This window comes from Brassica napus (assembly GCF_020379485.1).
Source record: "Brassica napus cultivar Da-Ae chromosome C5 unlocalized genomic scaffold, Da-Ae chrC05_Random_36, whole genome shotgun sequence".
In the NCBI taxonomy this organism is placed as follows: Eukaryota; Viridiplantae; Streptophyta; class Magnoliopsida; order Brassicales; family Brassicaceae; genus Brassica; species Brassica napus.
Window position 1 is genome coordinate 18,206 of NW_026014289.1, and position 17,758 is coordinate 35,963.

General features: G+C 38.9%; 4 protein-coding genes and 1 pseudogene across 4 annotated transcripts; 2 read left to right on the forward strand and 3 right to left on the reverse strand.

Annotated features, from left to right (window-relative positions):
• The first annotated feature begins 7,325 nt into the window (after window positions 1-7,325).
• LOC125594840 (aldehyde dehydrogenase family 2 member B7, mitochondrial-like) lies at window positions 7,326-10,406 on the forward strand. Its single transcript, XM_048770889.1, has 11 exons — window positions 7,326-7,577; window positions 7,795-7,929; window positions 8,064-8,206; window positions 8,304-8,457; window positions 8,546-8,775; window positions 8,874-8,963; window positions 9,078-9,251; window positions 9,343-9,480; window positions 9,578-9,715; window positions 9,794-9,855; window positions 9,946-10,406. The coding sequence occupies exons 1-11, from the start codon at window positions 7,505-7,507 to the stop codon at window positions 10,217-10,219; spliced, it is 1,611 nt and encodes a 536-aa protein (XP_048626846.1). The 5' UTR covers window positions 7,326-7,504; the 3' UTR covers window positions 10,220-10,406.
• A 6-nt stretch (window positions 10,407-10,412) lies between these two features.
• On the reverse strand, window positions 10,413-12,505 carry BNAC05G18890D. The gene is made up of 4 exons (XM_013838036.3): window positions 11,715-12,505; window positions 11,437-11,622; window positions 11,224-11,315; window positions 10,413-11,139 (listed from the first exon to the last, which is right to left on the reverse strand). Exons 1-4 carry the CDS (start codon window positions 12,411-12,413, stop codon window positions 10,563-10,565), a joined length of 1,554 nt encoding a protein of 517 aa, XP_013693490.2. The 5' UTR covers window positions 12,414-12,505; the 3' UTR covers window positions 10,413-10,562.
• A 953-nt stretch (window positions 12,506-13,458) lies between these two features.
• On the reverse strand, window positions 13,459-14,568 carry LOC125594841 (uncharacterized protein At4g28440-like). The gene is made up of 3 exons (XM_048770890.1): window positions 14,473-14,568; window positions 14,060-14,299; window positions 13,459-13,925 (listed from the first exon to the last, which is right to left on the reverse strand). The coding sequence occupies exons 2-3, from the start codon at window positions 14,280-14,282 to the stop codon at window positions 13,738-13,740; spliced, it is 411 nt and encodes a 136-aa protein (XP_048626847.1). The 5' UTR covers window positions 14,283-14,299; window positions 14,473-14,568; the 3' UTR covers window positions 13,459-13,737.
• Window positions 14,569-15,412: 844 nt separating this feature from the next.
• LOC106400800 lies at window positions 15,413-17,054 on the forward strand (annotated as a pseudogene).
• A 134-nt stretch (window positions 17,055-17,188) lies between these two features.
• On the reverse strand, window positions 17,189-17,683 carry LOC125594837 (beta carbonic anhydrase 3-like). Its single transcript, XM_048770886.1, has 3 exons — window positions 17,649-17,683; window positions 17,463-17,544; window positions 17,189-17,356 (listed from the first exon to the last, which is right to left on the reverse strand). The coding sequence occupies exons 1-3, from the start codon at window positions 17,681-17,683 to the stop codon at window positions 17,189-17,191; spliced, it is 285 nt and encodes a 94-aa protein (XP_048626843.1).
• Between the last annotated feature and the right edge of the window lie 75 nt (window positions 17,684-17,758).

The following is a 17,758-nucleotide window of genomic DNA, read 5'->3' on the forward strand; positions in this document are numbered from 1 at the left end:
GTTGTGAACATCCATTTGGTGCACCTCCCAGTTATTTGCTGCAGCAACTCCCAGTAGTGTACGCACGGTATCCATCTTTGCGACAGGTGCAAAGGTCTCTTCATAATCTTCTCCTTCAGTTTGTTGATTGCCACAACAAACCAGTCTCGCCTTGTATCTTTCTATTGTTCCATCCGCATTGTACTTAATAGTGAACACCCATTTGCTTCATATAGCTTTCTTTCCTGCAGGAAGATCAACCACATCCCATGTCCTGCTAAGCTCAAGCGCAATTACTTCTCCTTTCACTGCTTTGTTCCATCGCTTATCTCCAAACGCTTCTTTGTAATTTTTCGGTATCACACCTGCACTGACCGCTGCAAGAAATGCTTGATGGTGGTCTGAGAATAAATCATCAGTCACATAATCTGTGATAGGATACAAGGATTGTTTCTTACCTGACCAGTTCGTAGAGGCCTCTGACTGCAGACCGGTGACTGTGTTATGTTTATCGGGGCACATTTGAGCATTATATGTAACATAGTCGCGCAGCTTAACTGATGGGATCGATCTCCTATGGCCACGGCCCAAGAGCTCTTCACTCTCCCCCTGAATACTCTGTTTCTCAACTTCACTCCCTACCGTCTCTGCAATCCTCTCGGTAATATCAGACACAATATGTTCACTGCCTACCGCTATCTGGTCGGTAACTTCAGAACTTCTCTCTATGTCAACTATCAAATCCCCCTGCTCTTCCTCATTGTAAAGTTCACACCCCACCTGAGGCACCACTGGTGTTGCAGGCGTTACTCTCTTCTCGGCATAAGGATACACTTCCTCATCTAACACCACATCCCTTGAGACAAAGAACTCATCCTTGTCTAGATCATACAACTTCCAACCTTTCTTTGCGTAAGGATATCCCACGAACACACACCTCGCACTGCGTACTCCAAACTTATCCTTATCTCTCCTTGACTTGTGCGCAAAGCACAAGCACAAGCACCCAAATATCTTGATATCATCATACGAAGGAGGTTTTCCGTACAAACATTCATACGGTGATTTACCTTTGAGCAATTTTGTTGGTGTTCTATTTATAAGGTGAGCTGCCGTCAACACACTCTCTCCCCAAAACCTTACAGGAAGATTAGCCTGAAACAGGATCGATCTGGCCACATTCAAAATGTGGCGATGCTTTCTCTCCACACGTCCATTCTGTTGGGGTGTCGCCACACATGAAGTCTGATGCACGATCCCTGCTTCTGCAAAGTACTTAGAAAGGCACATGAACTCACTCCCATTATCGCTTCTCACGATCTTCTCCGTCTTGCTAAACTGACGAGCTGCAAGAGCAATGAAGTTCGGAAGAACTGTTTTGACTTCGCTTTTCTCTAGCAGGAGATGAATCCAGACAGCCCTGGAAAAGTCATCCACAATCGTAAGAAAGTAAACGGCTCCACACGAAGATGGTACTCTATAAGGACCCCAAAGGTCTACATGAATCAACTCGAAAAGTGAAGAACTTTTATTAAGACTCTTAGAAAACATTTCTCTTGTTTGTTTGGATTGAAAAAAAATGTCGCAACCACCAAACTTATTCAAAACGTCTTTAACACTAGAAACAAAAGGTAAAAATCTCAAAATATCATAAGCAGGATGTCCCAGACGACGATGCCACACAGCCTAATCCTCTGAAGCTTTAACTCTGTGTCCTCTCGCTACAGTGACATCCCGATAAACATAAACACCATTTTTGCCACAGACAACAGAGTACAATTCAAATTTGGGACAAAGAGAACATTCTCCAAAGTCAGTTTCACCGACAACCGCAAACTACCACTCTTGGTAGCCATCACATGACTCCCATCAGCGAAGCTCACAGGACAGGGTATAATACTCCGGACATTGCTCAGTAAGAAAACATCCCCTGTCATGTGATGTGATGCCCCAGTGTCAATGATAACTTCACCAGTTTGTACCATACCGTTTAACTTGTCTGGAATAGGTGATGGCTTCTGGCTTTCAAGCAACGAGGCGAGAGATGCCCACTGCTCTGCACTCAGCTGTGTCACTTGTGATCCTTGATTACCAGACGAAGACGCACTCGGTGTTTGCACTGCATTAGCTCGCTACGAGTTCATTCTTCCTCGTCCTCTGCCTCTGCCACCTCTTCCACTCGCCTGATTCCTCTCAGTAAACCACTCCGGAAAGCCAATAATTTGCCAACACTCCTTCTTCTCGTGCCCGGTGCGACCGCAGTTCCCACAGATGATAGAGTTACGACCTCTGGCCACTCCTTCTTCTCCTTCTCTCTGCATTGTCTTCGCTACGAAACCTACCGGTGCCTCCTTAGTTTCAAGACGCACTCCCCCAAGTCTCTTCTCTTCTCGAACTATTCTTTGATATGTCGAGTTAAGATCAGGAAGCACCTCCAAACCAATAATGTTAGCGCAGACATTGCTAAACCTTGTTTCATCTAGCCCCATAAGAAACTGATGAACCTTTTCCTCTTCATATTCCTTGACATACACGTCAGCCGCATCACACATACACTTAGGAATCGGCTTGCAACTCAACAGCTCCTCCCACTTTTGAGATAATCTTCCAAAATAGTCCATAACACTGGATCCATCTTGTTTACATGAAGCCAACTCCGCCTTGAGCTGATGTACACGTACAGCGCTCCCCACCGAGAAGCGTTTCTTCAGCTCCGACCACATCTTGCACGCATCAGGAGAGAAGGGAACCGTTGATCGCAACACCGGAGAGATCGAGGCCCTGATCCACCCCACGATCATGGAGTTCACTGTTCTCCACATCTCAGCTTCCACCGGCTTCTCCGTTTCATCTGGAATCTTCAAGCTTCCATTGACAAACCCTATTTTTCGCTTGGCACGCAAGGCGTTTTCGAGTTCTAACGCCCACTCAGCATAGTTCTCCCCTGTGAGCACCACATGAGAGATCGAAGTTGCTGGATTGTCCGCAGGTGCAAGATAATACGGGGACATTCTTCCTTCATGATCAGAAGTTGATGAACTCACTAGATCTTTTCCACTCATATCTTCTTCTCTTGTCAAATACCAACAAAGAAATTTACTTGATTTTCTTCTGGCTCTGATACCATGAAAGACAAGAGAAAGACTTGAATAATAACTTGTTCTTTACTTCGTATCACGTTACATCATATATATACAACACGATATTGAGATCTTCTCATATCTACTTGGACTTATCTATAACAATATGTCCTTATCTCTTATATAGATTTGGATCTAGTATAAGTATTTATCTAAAAACAGGATCCACAAACTTATATGGTCAGAACTAAACTTATTCCTACGAGGAATGTTTTCGATAGTGCATAACTCATTATAGTTTATATGCTAACTGTAAGTGTTTCTGCTGACGGTTTGATGATTTACTTGTCATAACACACAACTATTGAACTGCCAATGCTAAACTTATTTCAAATTCTTACATAAAAATGAACAAAATAAGATTCGATTTAAAAAATGTTGTAGTATATAAATTTTGTATGCTTATATATGATTTTTGGTTATGTTGCCAATATATTCAACAAGGCTCGTTATCTCCTAGTTAAACACAGTTTACAACATTTCCACTACAAAACTCCATTTTTATTCCACAATGTAGTGAGTAATTTTATAATAGAGCTGAGTTTACTCTAACTCTATTCAAAAAATTATACTGAAAAGAGAGCGCTGAACAGAAAATAAAATAATTATTTCATTTATGAAAAAAAATGATTATTTCATTTATGGAATAAAAAATGATTATTTCATTTATGAAAAAAATGATTATTTCATTTATAAAGTAAAAAATAAAATGATTGAAATATTTTTTTTCTCCAATTTCTGTTTTATATTAAATTATGGAATATGATTAGAGATTTCTTTATGCCGTCCAAATTGATGATGGCATGGCAGAGTTTAGTCCATTATATTAGTAACTTTTACTTTATTAAAAACTGTCTACTCATTCATATTTTAATAATCTATTTTGTGATGGGTTGAATACCTTTAATTTATACTCCCTCGTTTCACTTTATTTGTCGTTTTAGACTTATGCACACGGATTAAGAAAACGTTTAATTTGTACATTTTCAAAATAAAAACATCATTACCCATACACCTAACCATATTTCAACCAATTAAAAAATAAATAGAAAAATCTTATTAATAAATGTTGCATTGAAATCATAAAACGACACTTATTTTGAAACGAAAATTTTTTTCCATAACGACATTTAAATTGAAACAGAATGAGTAGTTTTAATGATATTTTCTAGACAAAAACTAGTTTTTTTAGCCTGATAACAAGTTCCAACCCATTAATAATGCTGTTTCAGTTTCATACTTTGTTCATAGTTCAAGAACAATTGGACGGCCTATGATCCTAGTTTTTGTTTTTAACAAACAAAGTGGTCTTTGTCGGTGACGAATCTTATAGGAAAATGATATCAGCGAAAAAAATCTTGTGGAAAAGAGCATGATATAGTAAGCTCTTTATAGAAAAGTTAGTAGAAAGAAAGAAAGTTAAAATGATATTTTCTATAAATAAACCAAGATTGTTTGTGTCAGCGACTCAGTGTTGTGATCCAGAAAAATCATGATTGAAATTTTAAGGGAAATTACCCCATATATACATAAAGAAAAACCACAAATTTACTATCTAACCAAAATACCCATTTCTCCTCATTTATCATCCTATCTCTCTCTAACTTCTCACTAGAAATCTAATTATACCTATGTGAACATAGTCAAAAAAAATTTTATAAGTTCACATAGTCAAATTTGGTTAGCCATTTAGCCTATTGTTGTTAAAAAAGAAAAGAATAGCCTAATTTTAGTGTGGTAGGTGAACCACTCAAATCCATTCAAATATATATACTCTTATGGGAGCTGTATCATATTTTCAAAATTGTAAGAGAATCGGGAAATAGTACTCTTCTCTTACTCTTTCTTTCGAGTTTAGTAAATGATAATTAATAGTATGATTGGTCCAGTAAACCGACCCAAGTGAGCCAGTAAACGTGTAGTTTTAGTGGTCATACTTCTTTTTAACCGATATTTTAGATAATTACTTTCAACACTTTTTTCTAATCAATCCATTAACCTGAATATATACTTAAAAATTCCAATTGATATAACACTTCAAAAAATCTTTCTACAGGGAAGAAACAAAAAATAATATGCAATTTTAATTCTTTGTCAACACAGTCATCATATCAATGATTTTAGAATTACGGCTATAACTCCAAGCATTATGGTACAAGATCAAATAATATGATATAAAGTACCATCTGCAAATATAGTATTAAAGTGATATTATATACAACTAGGGGATGTCCGCGCTTCGCGCCGAATATTGTTTTATTGTTAATAAGTATGAGTTTTCTGGATGATATAATTATATAGCCGTCTTTATTTGTTAAAAGTATTATTTGTATTTTTACTGTATTATGTAGTAGTAAGTGATATGTTAATATATTTTGTGTTTGTTTTTTCAATAATGTGTTGTCGTGTATATAATAGTATTTGTTAGTGGTGACGTGAGCATCTCATATAAAGCATATTTAATTTCAATAACTTTGCATTTATATATTTGTTGATTCTAAGATTAACGATTTAAGAGTCAAAATTATATTTTATTGTCTTTTCAAAATTTTGAACATTATTTTTTTGACATGTTTTTTGCCATATCTCTATATTTTGACCTTACCTATCACCATCTTTGTATTTCGTTTACCTCACCGGTGCTTCTCCCAGGAATGATTGTTATGTTTTGGAGTAGAGTTCTTATTGTCCGTCTTGTCCTGTGAGATTATCTCATATTTGTTGTAGGTCAGGTCTTTGAGTTACAAGTTGTGCGGTTGTTTCTCACTGCATTGTAGGTTGTTTCGGTCAATATTGATTGCTCCTCTTCTTCCTTAAATTTTGGCTGATGTCGGAGACTGCATATTCTTGGGTTGGGTCAGAGTTTAGGCGTCGTTGATGTTTTTTCCTTGTCGTTGGCTTGACGTCGATGGTCCCTGCTCGTCTTAGTTTTAAAATTTTGTTTTTTTTTGTGATCTACCTTCTTTTATCTCTTTCATAGCTTGAGTACGGCTCTACGGTTTGCTAATTTCATTTTGTTTTCCATTCCCCCGTTGTTCTCTCATCTCGTTGCAGTTTTCATTGCTGTTCGCATCTCTAGTAGCTCTCATTTCTGCCATGTTTGCCACTCTAGGTTTGGATAGTGTTTTCCTCCGTGTATGCTCGGTGGGCTTGGAAGGTTGTTTATGGTATCAAGCTTGAGCTCTGGTTTCTCGGTGGTTGGCTTCAATTCTCGCTCCCTCAAGTTGTTTCTTTTCTTTCCATGTTTCCCTTGGTATAGGCGTACGGAGTGAATCTCATGGAGATTTGGTCCTTTTTATCTAGAGTTTTGTGGTTCTTCGCTGGCATAGGCGTCTTGCTTTAATTTGTGAGGTGCTTCTTACCTCTTAGCTGGTGGCTGGGCTTTTGGGGCTTTAGGCATGTGTCTTTCTACTTCGTGCTGACTTTGGCATTTTGGTCATTATTTTTCTTCTGACTTGCTTTTTTGGTTCTTTGCGTTGGTACTCTATCACACACATTTGTGTTCGGAGGATTGCTTTGTCTCAGATTTTATCTTTTTGCTTTTTTTTTCTGACTTCTAATTATTTTAGCTAAAACACTATGTAGTAAGATGAGATAATTTAGTCTTCATTCTTAATCTCTTTTCAGTTTTGGACCTTTATCGAGTTAGTATTATTATGGAATTTTACCATTTTTTGTGGTTGTGGAGGTTTTAGGTTTAGACCATATGTTGTGCTCTAGTTTCTTCTTCTTAGTTTAGTTATTTTATGAGTTTTAATAGTGAAATAAATATTTAATTTGTAAATTAAAAAATAGAAAATAGTAAAAAATAATAAATAGTGAAAGTTAATATTATTTTTAGTTGTTCATAAATTAAATATTTAAAATTATTTATATTATTTTACTTATTTCTTTATTCATCTTGAATTTTACTGACCAATAAAATAATTATCAAATTTCATATAAAGATTCTTTATGCGAGAACGATTAGATAACTAAAATTCTTAGAAATTCTATCAGACTCGAAAATTTCGTTTTCTTTTGTTATTTGCTTATTCATTCTAATTTTCTGAGTTTTTGCATTATTCAAGTTCTATCGGTAATTTTTTAAGATAACAAACATATAAATTTTGATGAAAAAATAAAAGAGGACACGTGGCAGCAAACCCCCCTGCCATTGTCAGAAGAAGGGAAAATGTCTGCTTTATATATAAAGATTAGTGTTGGAAACAATATTCTGTTCAGATTTTACACTTGTTTCGTTTTCTTGTGTCGACATGTGGAAGTCGATAATATTAGTTACGAAAATTGGTTCTTTCCATGTTTGTTAAATAACGAAAACATACTCAGCCTACCAGATCGTTCAGAGAGACACTGCAGAGACGAAGAAGCAAACAAACAAAAAAATGGCGTCAAGAAGAGTATCTTCAATGCTCTCTCGCTCCTTCATGTCCTTGCCCTCGCTGTTCGCTCTTAGAGGTATATAAATATACATGTATCTGATGCGATCCATTTTTGTATGTGATCGCTTCTCAGAGTCCGATCGGGCTCTGTTCATATGTGACATCTTAACGTCTCTACGGCGATCGAGAGACTCTTAAATCAATATGTTTCGTTTTGAAATAGTGCTTAATTGATTCTCCATTTTACCCTTGATCTGATATGAATCTCAACTCTCGTTTTTTGTATCCTTCAGGCAAACACCACAACACGAACAGAGGAGTTTACGGATACAGCAACGTCGCTGCAGCCGAAGACACGATCACTCCGCCTGTGAAAGTAGAGCACACACAGCTCTTAATCGGCGGAAAGTTCGTTGATGCAGCCTCAGGTCACATATTTTGAGTCCGGTCACCCTAATTGGTTTTGAGTTACAAGTCCAAAAAATTTAAATACATTTTAAACGCGTAAATATATAGAGTCCTGATTGTTACATTTAAATTGAATGATGATGATCGTTTGCAGGAAAGACATTCCCAACTTTGGATCCAAGAACTGGAGAAGTGATCGCTCAGGTGGCTGAAGGTGATGTGGAAGACGTGAACCGTGCGGTTTCGGCTGCACGCAAGGCCTTTGATGAAGGACCATGGCCTAGAATGACAGCTTATGTAAAACACAAAAAGAGAGTTCCCTTTTGGTGTTTATAAGATATCACAAAACATATAGTTTAATGACTTATCTAGTTTGATTAATAATTTTCTTCAGGAGAGATCAAAGATACTACTTCGCTTCGCTGACTTGGTCGACAAACACAACGACGAGATTGCTGCTATTGAGACTTGGGACAATGGGAAGCCTTTTGAACAGTCTTCCAAGATTGAAGTTCCTATGCTCGCTAGGGTGTTCCGTTACTATGCTGGTGAGTGAAAACCAATGACAAAATCACTAATGTATATTGTGGGATGATTTGTATCTTATTGAGTTGTGTGGGTTGGTGAGTTTGTCAGGTTGGGCAGACAAGATCCATGGAATGACGGTTCCTGGAGATGGTTCACACCATGTGCAGACACTCCATGAGCCTATTGGAGTCGCTGGACAGATCATCCCATGGAACTTCCCTCTTCTCATGCTTTCTTGGAAACTTGGACCAGCTTTGGCTTGCGGTAACACCGTTGTCCTCAAGACGGCTGAGCAAACTCCTCTCTCCGCTCTTCTTGTTGGAAGACTACTTCACGAGGTAACTATGTACTCTTTGTTTTTTACTTTTATTGAAATCTTTGTACAAATATTATCATTTACAAATCATTTAATAATATCTATTACCTGCTTTGACAGGCTGGACTTCCGGAAGGAGTTGTGAATATAGTGTCTGGATTTGGTCCTACAGCTGGTGCAGCCATAGCTAGTCACATGGACATTGATAAGGTTTAAAAGACTAACCTCGAAAACATCTTTGTGTGACCATGCGATCAAAAACATTCAATAGTTTAAAAGATCTGACTTCTGTAGAATTTTAGATAAATCCTCTGCCCTCTACAGGTTGCTTTCACCGGTTCTACTGATGTGGGAAAGATTATTCTTGAGCTGGCTTCAAAAAGCAACCTTAAGGCAGTGACTCTTGAGCTTGGAGGCAAGTCCCCGTTCATTGTATGTGAAGATGCTGATGTGGATCAGGCCGTTGAGCTCGCTCATTTCGCTTTGTTCTTTAACCAGGTATCTTCACTCATAAAAACATCTGTACTTGTTCTTTTTTTTTTTTTTTGAATCAATGCCTTCCTGATAAACTCTTTTGGCTAACTCGCAGGGACAATGCTGCTGTGCTGGCTCGCGTACGTTTGTACATGAACGTGTGTATGATGAGTTTGTTGAGAAAGCTAAAGCTCGCGCAATCAAACGCGCTGTTGGAGATCCCTTCAAGTCTGGCATTGAGCAAGGTCCCCAGGTAGAAGAATCATTACATGATGTAACCGTGACCATACTCTCTCAGTGAAAGACAAAACAGCTTTACGAAATTCTTAACTTGTTTGGGGGCCAAACAGGTGGACTCGGAGCAGTTCAAGAAAATCCTCAAGTACATTAAACATGGAGTTGAGAGTGGAGCTACCTTACAAGCAGGTGGTGACCGGTTTGGTTCCAAGGGTTACTACATTCAGCCCACTGTCTTCTCAGACGTCAAAGTAAGTAAACAGAACATTTCCCTTAAACAACTCAATTACCGTCAAATTCTTACAAAAGTTCATTAATATACTTGGCAGGACGACATGCTCATAGCAACAGACGAGATCTTCGGACCGGTTCAAACCATACTTAAATTCAAGTACAGATCTAATAATACTAAACCAAACATCTCATCTATGTGTTGACATATTCTGATAAAACCATAATAATGGCTATTGATGTTTCATAGGAATCTGGATGAGGTTATTGCCAGGGCTAACAACTCTAGGTATGGTTTAGCTGCTGGAGTGTTCACTCATAATCTGGACACGGCGAATCGGCTGATGAGAGCGCTCAGGGTTGGAAGCGTTTGGATAAACTGTTTCGATGTGTTTGATGCCACAATTCCATTCGGAGGGTACAAGATGAGTGGCATTGGAAGAGAGAAAGGTATCTACAGTCTCAACAATTACTTGCAAGTCAAGGCTGTTGTCACTGCCATCAAGAACCCGGCTTGGCTCTAAACCAAACCAAACCAGGTATCTCTCCCTTAATAAGCTGGACTTATTCTTATTTTCCGAGGTTGGTTAATAAAGGATTTAACACTTATGATGATGATAAATTTATCTTCAGCTCATTTACACATGAAGCTACATAAAAATGTGTGATTTGTAAAACATTTCTTGATATATTCATCTTTTTTCTTCTTCCTGTGACTGATATAACATCCATCATTTATCTGTGACATTTGAGAATAAACTACTTTTTATAACCTTGACTAACAATAATAGAATCCATGAACAAATTTCTCTATAACAAGTGGAAACAATATGAAAAAAAAGATATCAGTGTCTGCACTTGTATGATTCAAGGATTCTTCATTTTGATTCTGAGCTTTCTAGTGATTTGTGATGCTTTTGGATGTACTGGTCGTCTTGTGTTATCAGCAGACTGTTCTGCTTCCACCCAGTTTACAACTCGGAGAATTAAAGACTGTGGAACCTTCTTAACATCTGCATCACCTGTTCCTTTACTCTTCTTCATCCCTTTCTCTAGAGCCTTCTCTATAAACTCCATGAACCAGTTTGCAGCTTCGTTCTCTATCTCTTTAGCCAACCTAACTGTGTTTCCTAACCCGGAAAGAGGAGGAGATGCTGATGGGTTCTTGTTCTCATTGTTTGATCTCAATTTCTTATGGTTTTGCTGCTGCTGCTTCAGGGCAGTAGTTCTTTTCTTTGATGCTGTTTTCTCGTGATCAATAGAGTTATGCTGGATTTCGTTAAGTATGGAAGACGACCCATCCTCAGATTTATTCTCGTTAGCTGCTTCAATGGACGCTATTTCGGTCATGGTTTCAGATATCTGCTTGTGAAACTCCAAGAACTTCTCAAAGCACCCAGCTGGACAATCAGCTTTTGCTGATTTGCTCAGGTTGGCTAATGTCCTGTGTTTTTCCCAAGAACTTAATCACATTTTCAAACTCAAAATCATACAACGAAAATAACAGAAGAGAGATTCAGTTGTGTACTTAAGATGACGAACAACTGTTTCAGTGACTGTAGCTTCTCTTAATGCCTGAAGAGCTATCTTCTGAGCCGTCTCTCGCTGCTGCATAGCTTCCTGTGCACATAGTATCACCAAAAACATTATTAAATACAGGTAAAATACGACCACATAAGAGTTTGTCACTCTTTGACTGCAAACAATGAATCAACATTAGTGCAAAAGGGAAATGAATCACCTTGCTCAATGTGCTGAGTCTTCCAGTTAGAGTCGAAATCTTCTCTTGTTTTTCCATCTTACTATACTTTGGAAAAGCCAATTTCGAAGTAGACTTTGGAGCATCTCTTTCATCTTCCACCAAAGCAGCAGCTGCGGTAGCTCGTCTAGTGCGTACACTCGGAGGAGGTGAGTTGCTTGTCTTTGCCTGCCAAAAAAAGAAAAACTCCATTTTTAAAACTCTCTCTTTTAAGCACAAGCCAAGGAGAGAGAAACTCAAGAACAAAATGCACCACATACAGAGGGTTTAAAAGGACTAAAAAGAGCAGAAGAAACAAAGCTCTTCGCCGTCTCTCTATCGCAAACACTTATACTTCTCGGAAACTTCGAAGAACTCGATGGAACAACAACACAGCTCTTCCTCATCACCGAACCAGGACTCTCTCCTCTCAAAATTCCTCCTCCATAAGAACACCTAACACCACCTGGTGACCTCCCTCTCGTCACCACCCTCTGCTTCGCCGGAGTGCACTGATCAAAATCCAAAGACGCAGGCTTTAACACCAAAACGTCTCCGTTCAGATCCCAAGAGCCTCTCCCACGTTCATTCTTAGTCTTCCCTCCTCCTCTTGCGCAGCTCATCAACGGCTCGGGAGTCCCGAGCAGAGGATGCCTTCCAGGGATGGGCCTAGCGCCTTGAACGATCGGAACAGGGGTCCCCGGATCGAGCCTATCGACGTAGATGAACTGGCCGAGCTGCATCTTGTTGCTGAGAACGACGTCGTTTTGGTCAGAAGGAAGGCTGACGTAGATGGAGTGAGAAGAGTCGGTGACTTTTATGAAAAAGCCTTGTTTGGGTAAGAGATTCTTCTCGTCGAGATCGATGGGGACAATGTCTGTGACTTGTAGTAGAGAGCTTCTGTGTTCTCTGGTCGGTTTAACTCCGGTTTTCATACCGTCGATTAGCTTCTGAAGGATTCCAGGTGCTAAAGCCGCCATTGTTGTCGAGATTGAGATGATGAAAATTTCAAGAAATGGGGTTTGGTTTGCAGAGAGCCAACGGTAAGTGTACTTTGAAGGAGGAAGGGGAAGATAATAAAAGCAAGTTTTTGAATAAATAATAAAAGAAAATATATTTTTTTTGTTGGACGTTGTGAGCAACGGTCGAATTGGTGTGGTAGGTCTGTGTATTGTATCGTTTTTTTATTACTAGTATTATTGTATTTGATTTGTGTAGTTAGTATAGTTAATCATCGGCAGGATCTTCTTGGTTTTATACACTTTTCTCTGATCCATTTATTGACTAATTACCAATTGACTTTACTTTATGAGTTGACTCTGTTTATTCTTCAACAAATTGCACAATTGGTAGTATATCCGTTTCAAGAACAACTCGTAAACAATAATGATGAGATTTGGTGAACTGGTTAACTATATCTATCTGTCAATCAGGTTATGAAAAATAAAGATTGGCTGACTAACCTTTTTAATTAGTAGTTTACATGAAAGTTAGTGGCTGGTAGTTCAAACTTTGACCAACCCTGAACAGACTTTTTTTTTATGTTCGGCAACAAATATTAGTTTTAGAAATATCATCATTCGGTTCATTTTGGCATTCGTAAACTCGGTTTAGTCCGATTTGTTTTAAAAAAATAAAATAAATTAAGAATCCATATAAAAACCAAGTTAATTTCATTTTGTACCGGTTTTAGCTCAATTTGCTTCGAACAGTATATGCTTGACTGCTTGAGAACTTATTGCCTCGACTTCTATTAGGTTTTGAAGTGTACCAAACGTCTGCTCCTACACAGCGGCGTCCAGAAATGCTAGGGCCATAAATATTTTTTGTAAGGTTTTAACAAAATTTTTTTTACAATTTTGGAGATTGTTTTTAGTGAAAATTTTTAATTTTTTTTTGAAGATTGTAGGTTAATGTTTCATTTTGCTATGCTCAAGATCACCCCTGTTCCTACGCTGACTAAGAACATATGTTTTTATCTTTTCTTGTGGTCTGCGGTGTGGTCTCTGTAGAACATTCTCTCCCTGTCTAGAATAACAATAATATTGCACATAAGTCTTAACAATTATGTTGACATTGCAAAACAAAGGCTGTAACAAAATCCCAAATCAAAGCAACTTAACCCACAAAGCCCTGCATTCACTTTTATAGAGGCATTATCAGTCTTTCATAGCTTTGTGCAAGATAGAGTTATTAGGTTAACTGTAACGCCAACATCAACAGCTACGATTTACTTCCTTTATTAACACTGATCATCAGTTTCTCTAGCCGGGAAAACAGAAGTATTTCGAGTATTTTTGTCACTCATTCGACAGCATTGACAAGCTCATACTCGATAAGGGACATGTTGGTGTCTTCTTTAACTTTGAAGCTGGCAGGCTCTGTGACTTCAACGCGACCCCACTTGTCTACAGCTAGCCTCATTGATCCTTTATACATGTCGATTTTTGCATTGCGTAGAGTTACAGTGGTTCCTTCTTTCATTAAGTCCACTACACAGAAAAACAAGTTTACATAACCAAAATCAAGATAACATGTAACAGTTCAATTATTCACTAGCCCGGGGATCACATACATTCCTAGCACTAATAGCACATATACAAATGTCAGTCTCTAAGATAAGTACCTTGGTCATTTCTTGCGGTGAAGACAACAATCCCAGTCTCGTCTCCGACAACGCATTCAGAAATGCGCATCTGGCGAGCCTGAGGACCACCTCCGGGACCTTTCTGTAACACCATCTTGGTGCTAACGATCTTAACGGTGACATTGTGTCCGCTAGTCCCAGGACGCAGCTGATCAACCTTAGTGAAAGCTGGCTTTCTCAACCCGGGTTTCGTGTCTGCCATTTTTCAATAAGAAGAGCCTGTAATGAAACAAAAAACACAAGTTCTTACCAATCCAAATGATCCAGTTTAGATAATAAATTGAGCAACAAGACACAAAAGTTATGAAAATAAACTGATCAATGAAGGAACATGAGATCACTTCAGAATATAGCAATAACTAGGAGCAATGCATGTAGTTCCTGGCACTTACCTTTGGATTGTTCGAAGGTTGAGACGACAGGATAGAGATAGATCTGATTCACGTCACATTCGATGAAAATGAATTCAGGGCGTGTGAGGAAACGGACGGTCGGTTTTTTAAGCTCGGTCATCCACGTGTACACATCGTGCTTCTTTGTGCGCGGTTGTATGATCGATCATCATCGTGCCTAGGTGAACGTTCGTACTCGATTTTTATGTCCGTTTCAATTGATCGGCCTGTCAAGCCCAACCAACGTTTTGAAAACCGGATCAAACATTGATTCGGCATTGTAGTTAGGTTAATGGTCGGACCGGTTCAACCAAGTTATTAAATTTTAATTTTAGATTAAATAACTATATATGTATAATTATATAAACTATTTTTATAAAATGTATATCATTGATAGAATCTAAAAATGATATAAAAAGAAAATTTAAAACTTGAAAAATAATATTAAATATAATGAAAAATAATTTATTTAGATATTTGAAAAACAATATGAATTTTTTTAATGAAATATTTTTTAAATTTGCAGTTTTTTTTTATATTTTTAACTTAAATTTGAGAAAACAGGATTTTAATATCGAATCGGGTCACCATTTTTAGCGAATTTCGTCGGTTTTTGACTGAGTTTACCGGTTTTAACTCAATTTCGGTTTTTACTACAATTTCGGAACTGGTTAAAAGGTCGAGTCAAGGTCTGACCGGTCGGTCTTGTTTTCAAAACATTGAGCCCAACTAATATTTACAGCCCAATTTATATATTGATGAAACAAAAACGACACGTTCTTTTTGCTTATAATATTGAAAACAGCAACGGTCTCGTAATGAGAAGACAGACTACCCGCCGTTTGAATTCGTTATGGTTCTCGAATATCCGGATACAGAAACGCCACAACTTTTCTTATTAAAAGATTAAAACGACAACCACAGAAAACAGTGACCAATCAGAGAACGCCACGAGACATGGTAGTTGATTGAATTCGAATAAAAAGCAGAGGAAGCGAAAGAGATAAGCCGTTTCGTGAAATTAGCGGTAGACTGAAAAATGAACACTGCGCTTGCAACAACCACCGCCACAACTCCCGCGCTTCGCCGCGAGACACCTCCTCTCCGTCATTGTTCTCTCGCAAAACCGTCAGTTTTCCATTAAACAGAGTAGGATTCAAATCCGGCGTGCAAACCATCGGGAAGTCATTACTGAGGATATCCGCGAGCAATCAGAGCGCTTCAGCGGCAGTTAACGTCGCGGCGGATACTTCAATTCCAAGCGAGATGAAGGCTTGGGTGTACAGTGAATACGGCGGAGTGGATGTTCTGAAGGTAGAGAGCAACATTGCTGTTCCGGTGGTTAACGATGATCAGGTATTGATCAAAGTTGTTGCGGCGGCTCTTAATCCCGTCGACGCAAAGAGACGGCAAGGAAAGTTCAAAGCCACCGATTCGCCTCTCCCGGTAAATTTAAGAAATATCTCTCCAATAAAAACTGAAAATTAATTTAACTTGGATGGGCTTTTTGACATTTGCTTCATGGGCCGGCCCTGCTCGCGGGCATAGAAGAAGATTTCAGATTCTTATTTTGAATTTTCGTTGTTGGACTGGAGCAGACGGTTCCTGGATACGACGTCGCAGGAGTAGTGGTGAAGGTGGGAAGCGCGGTGAAAGACTTCAAACAAGGAGACGAAGTATACGCAAACGTGAGCGAGAAAGCGTTGGAAGGACCGAAGCAATCCGGCTCTCTGGCGGAGTACACGGCCGTGGAAGAGAAGCTTTTAGCCTTAAAGCCTAAAAACATCGATTTCGCTCAAGCCGCGGGGCTTCCGCTTGCTATTGAAACCGCCGACGAAGGTCTCGTTAGGACGGAGTTCTCCGCCGGGAAATCAATTCTCGTTCTCAACGGCGCGCGGAGGAGTAGGAAGCCTTGCGATTCAGGTTAAAAAAAAAAAAACCAATTCTCGTTTCTCAATGGTTCTTGATTGATTCCCTCACGTTTCGTATATGGAACACAGCTTGCGAAGCACGTCTACGGAGCTTCGAAGGTGGCTGCAACGCCAGCGAGCACCGGGAAGCTAGAGCTGGTGAGAAGCTTAGGTGCTGATTTAGCTATTGATTACACCAAGGAGAACATTGAAGACTTGACTGAGAGATTCGATGTCGTCTTTGACGCCATTGGTAAGCAAACACGAAAACAAAATAACACATGAATGTAGTTTCTTGTACAAGTAATCAAGAACACTGTTTTTTTTGTTTGTTTTGTCAAAAGGGATGTGTGATAAGGCGGTGAAGGTGATAAAGGAGGAGGGAAGTTGTGGCCTTGACCGGAGCCGTCACGCCTCCTGGTTTCAGATTCGTTTGTGACATCTAACGGCGATGTTCTGAAGAAACTGAATCCATACATTGAGAGTGGGAAGGTGAAGCCTGTGGTTGATCCCAAAGGACCTTTTCCATTCTCACGTGTGGCTGATGCTTTCTCATACCTAGAAACGAACCATGCCACAGGGAAGGTCGTTGTATATCCTATCCCTTGAGTTGCTTAAGTGTAGCCTTATTTATATGTTAAGCTAATTAAACAAGCGTCAAAAGTCGTTGTAGAGGTTTTTGAGTTATAAAACTCATATGAATATGGAAACTAAAATGCTATTTATAGCTTTTTCATTACAGAGATCAAACGAGACTAGAGAAGACACAAAGTAGTAAACATAGAGAAAACATGAGTAGGAATGTTTTAAGAAAAGGAAAAAGCAGGGTGGTCTGAAGTCGAGTTCCCAGAGATCAAACGTTCCTTCACCACGAAATCGTAGTGAGCTCCTCTTAAGGCGAGCTTGTTCTTCACCACTCGCTCTTTCACAAATGGGTAAGACAACAGATTCCCTAAGGACACGTTCACGGCTTCCTGGAAATCCAAAGACAATCTCAGCTTTTACCTTCAAATTAAGACAGAGAAACGGAGCAAAGATTGTGTCTTTTTCTTATTAACTACCTTCTCACAGTAGCTACACTGATCGTTGAAGCTCAGATGTCCTGCTTGACCATGTCTTTGCCGGTGTGCCGATCTGGACCCAGTTATCTATGAAGACGCTGCTGCCATTATAAAGAATTTCAATAAAATTAGTGAACCAATCACCAAGAAACTGTCTCATGCTTGATCATGATATTGATTATATTAGCGTTTTGAGATTAGTTACTTCTTAGAAGGAGCAGCATCATCTTCAATGGACATGAGTCCCTTTATTCCATGTCCCAACCCACAACGGCGTGACAATCACCAGAGTAACGATTAATTTAATTAAACAAA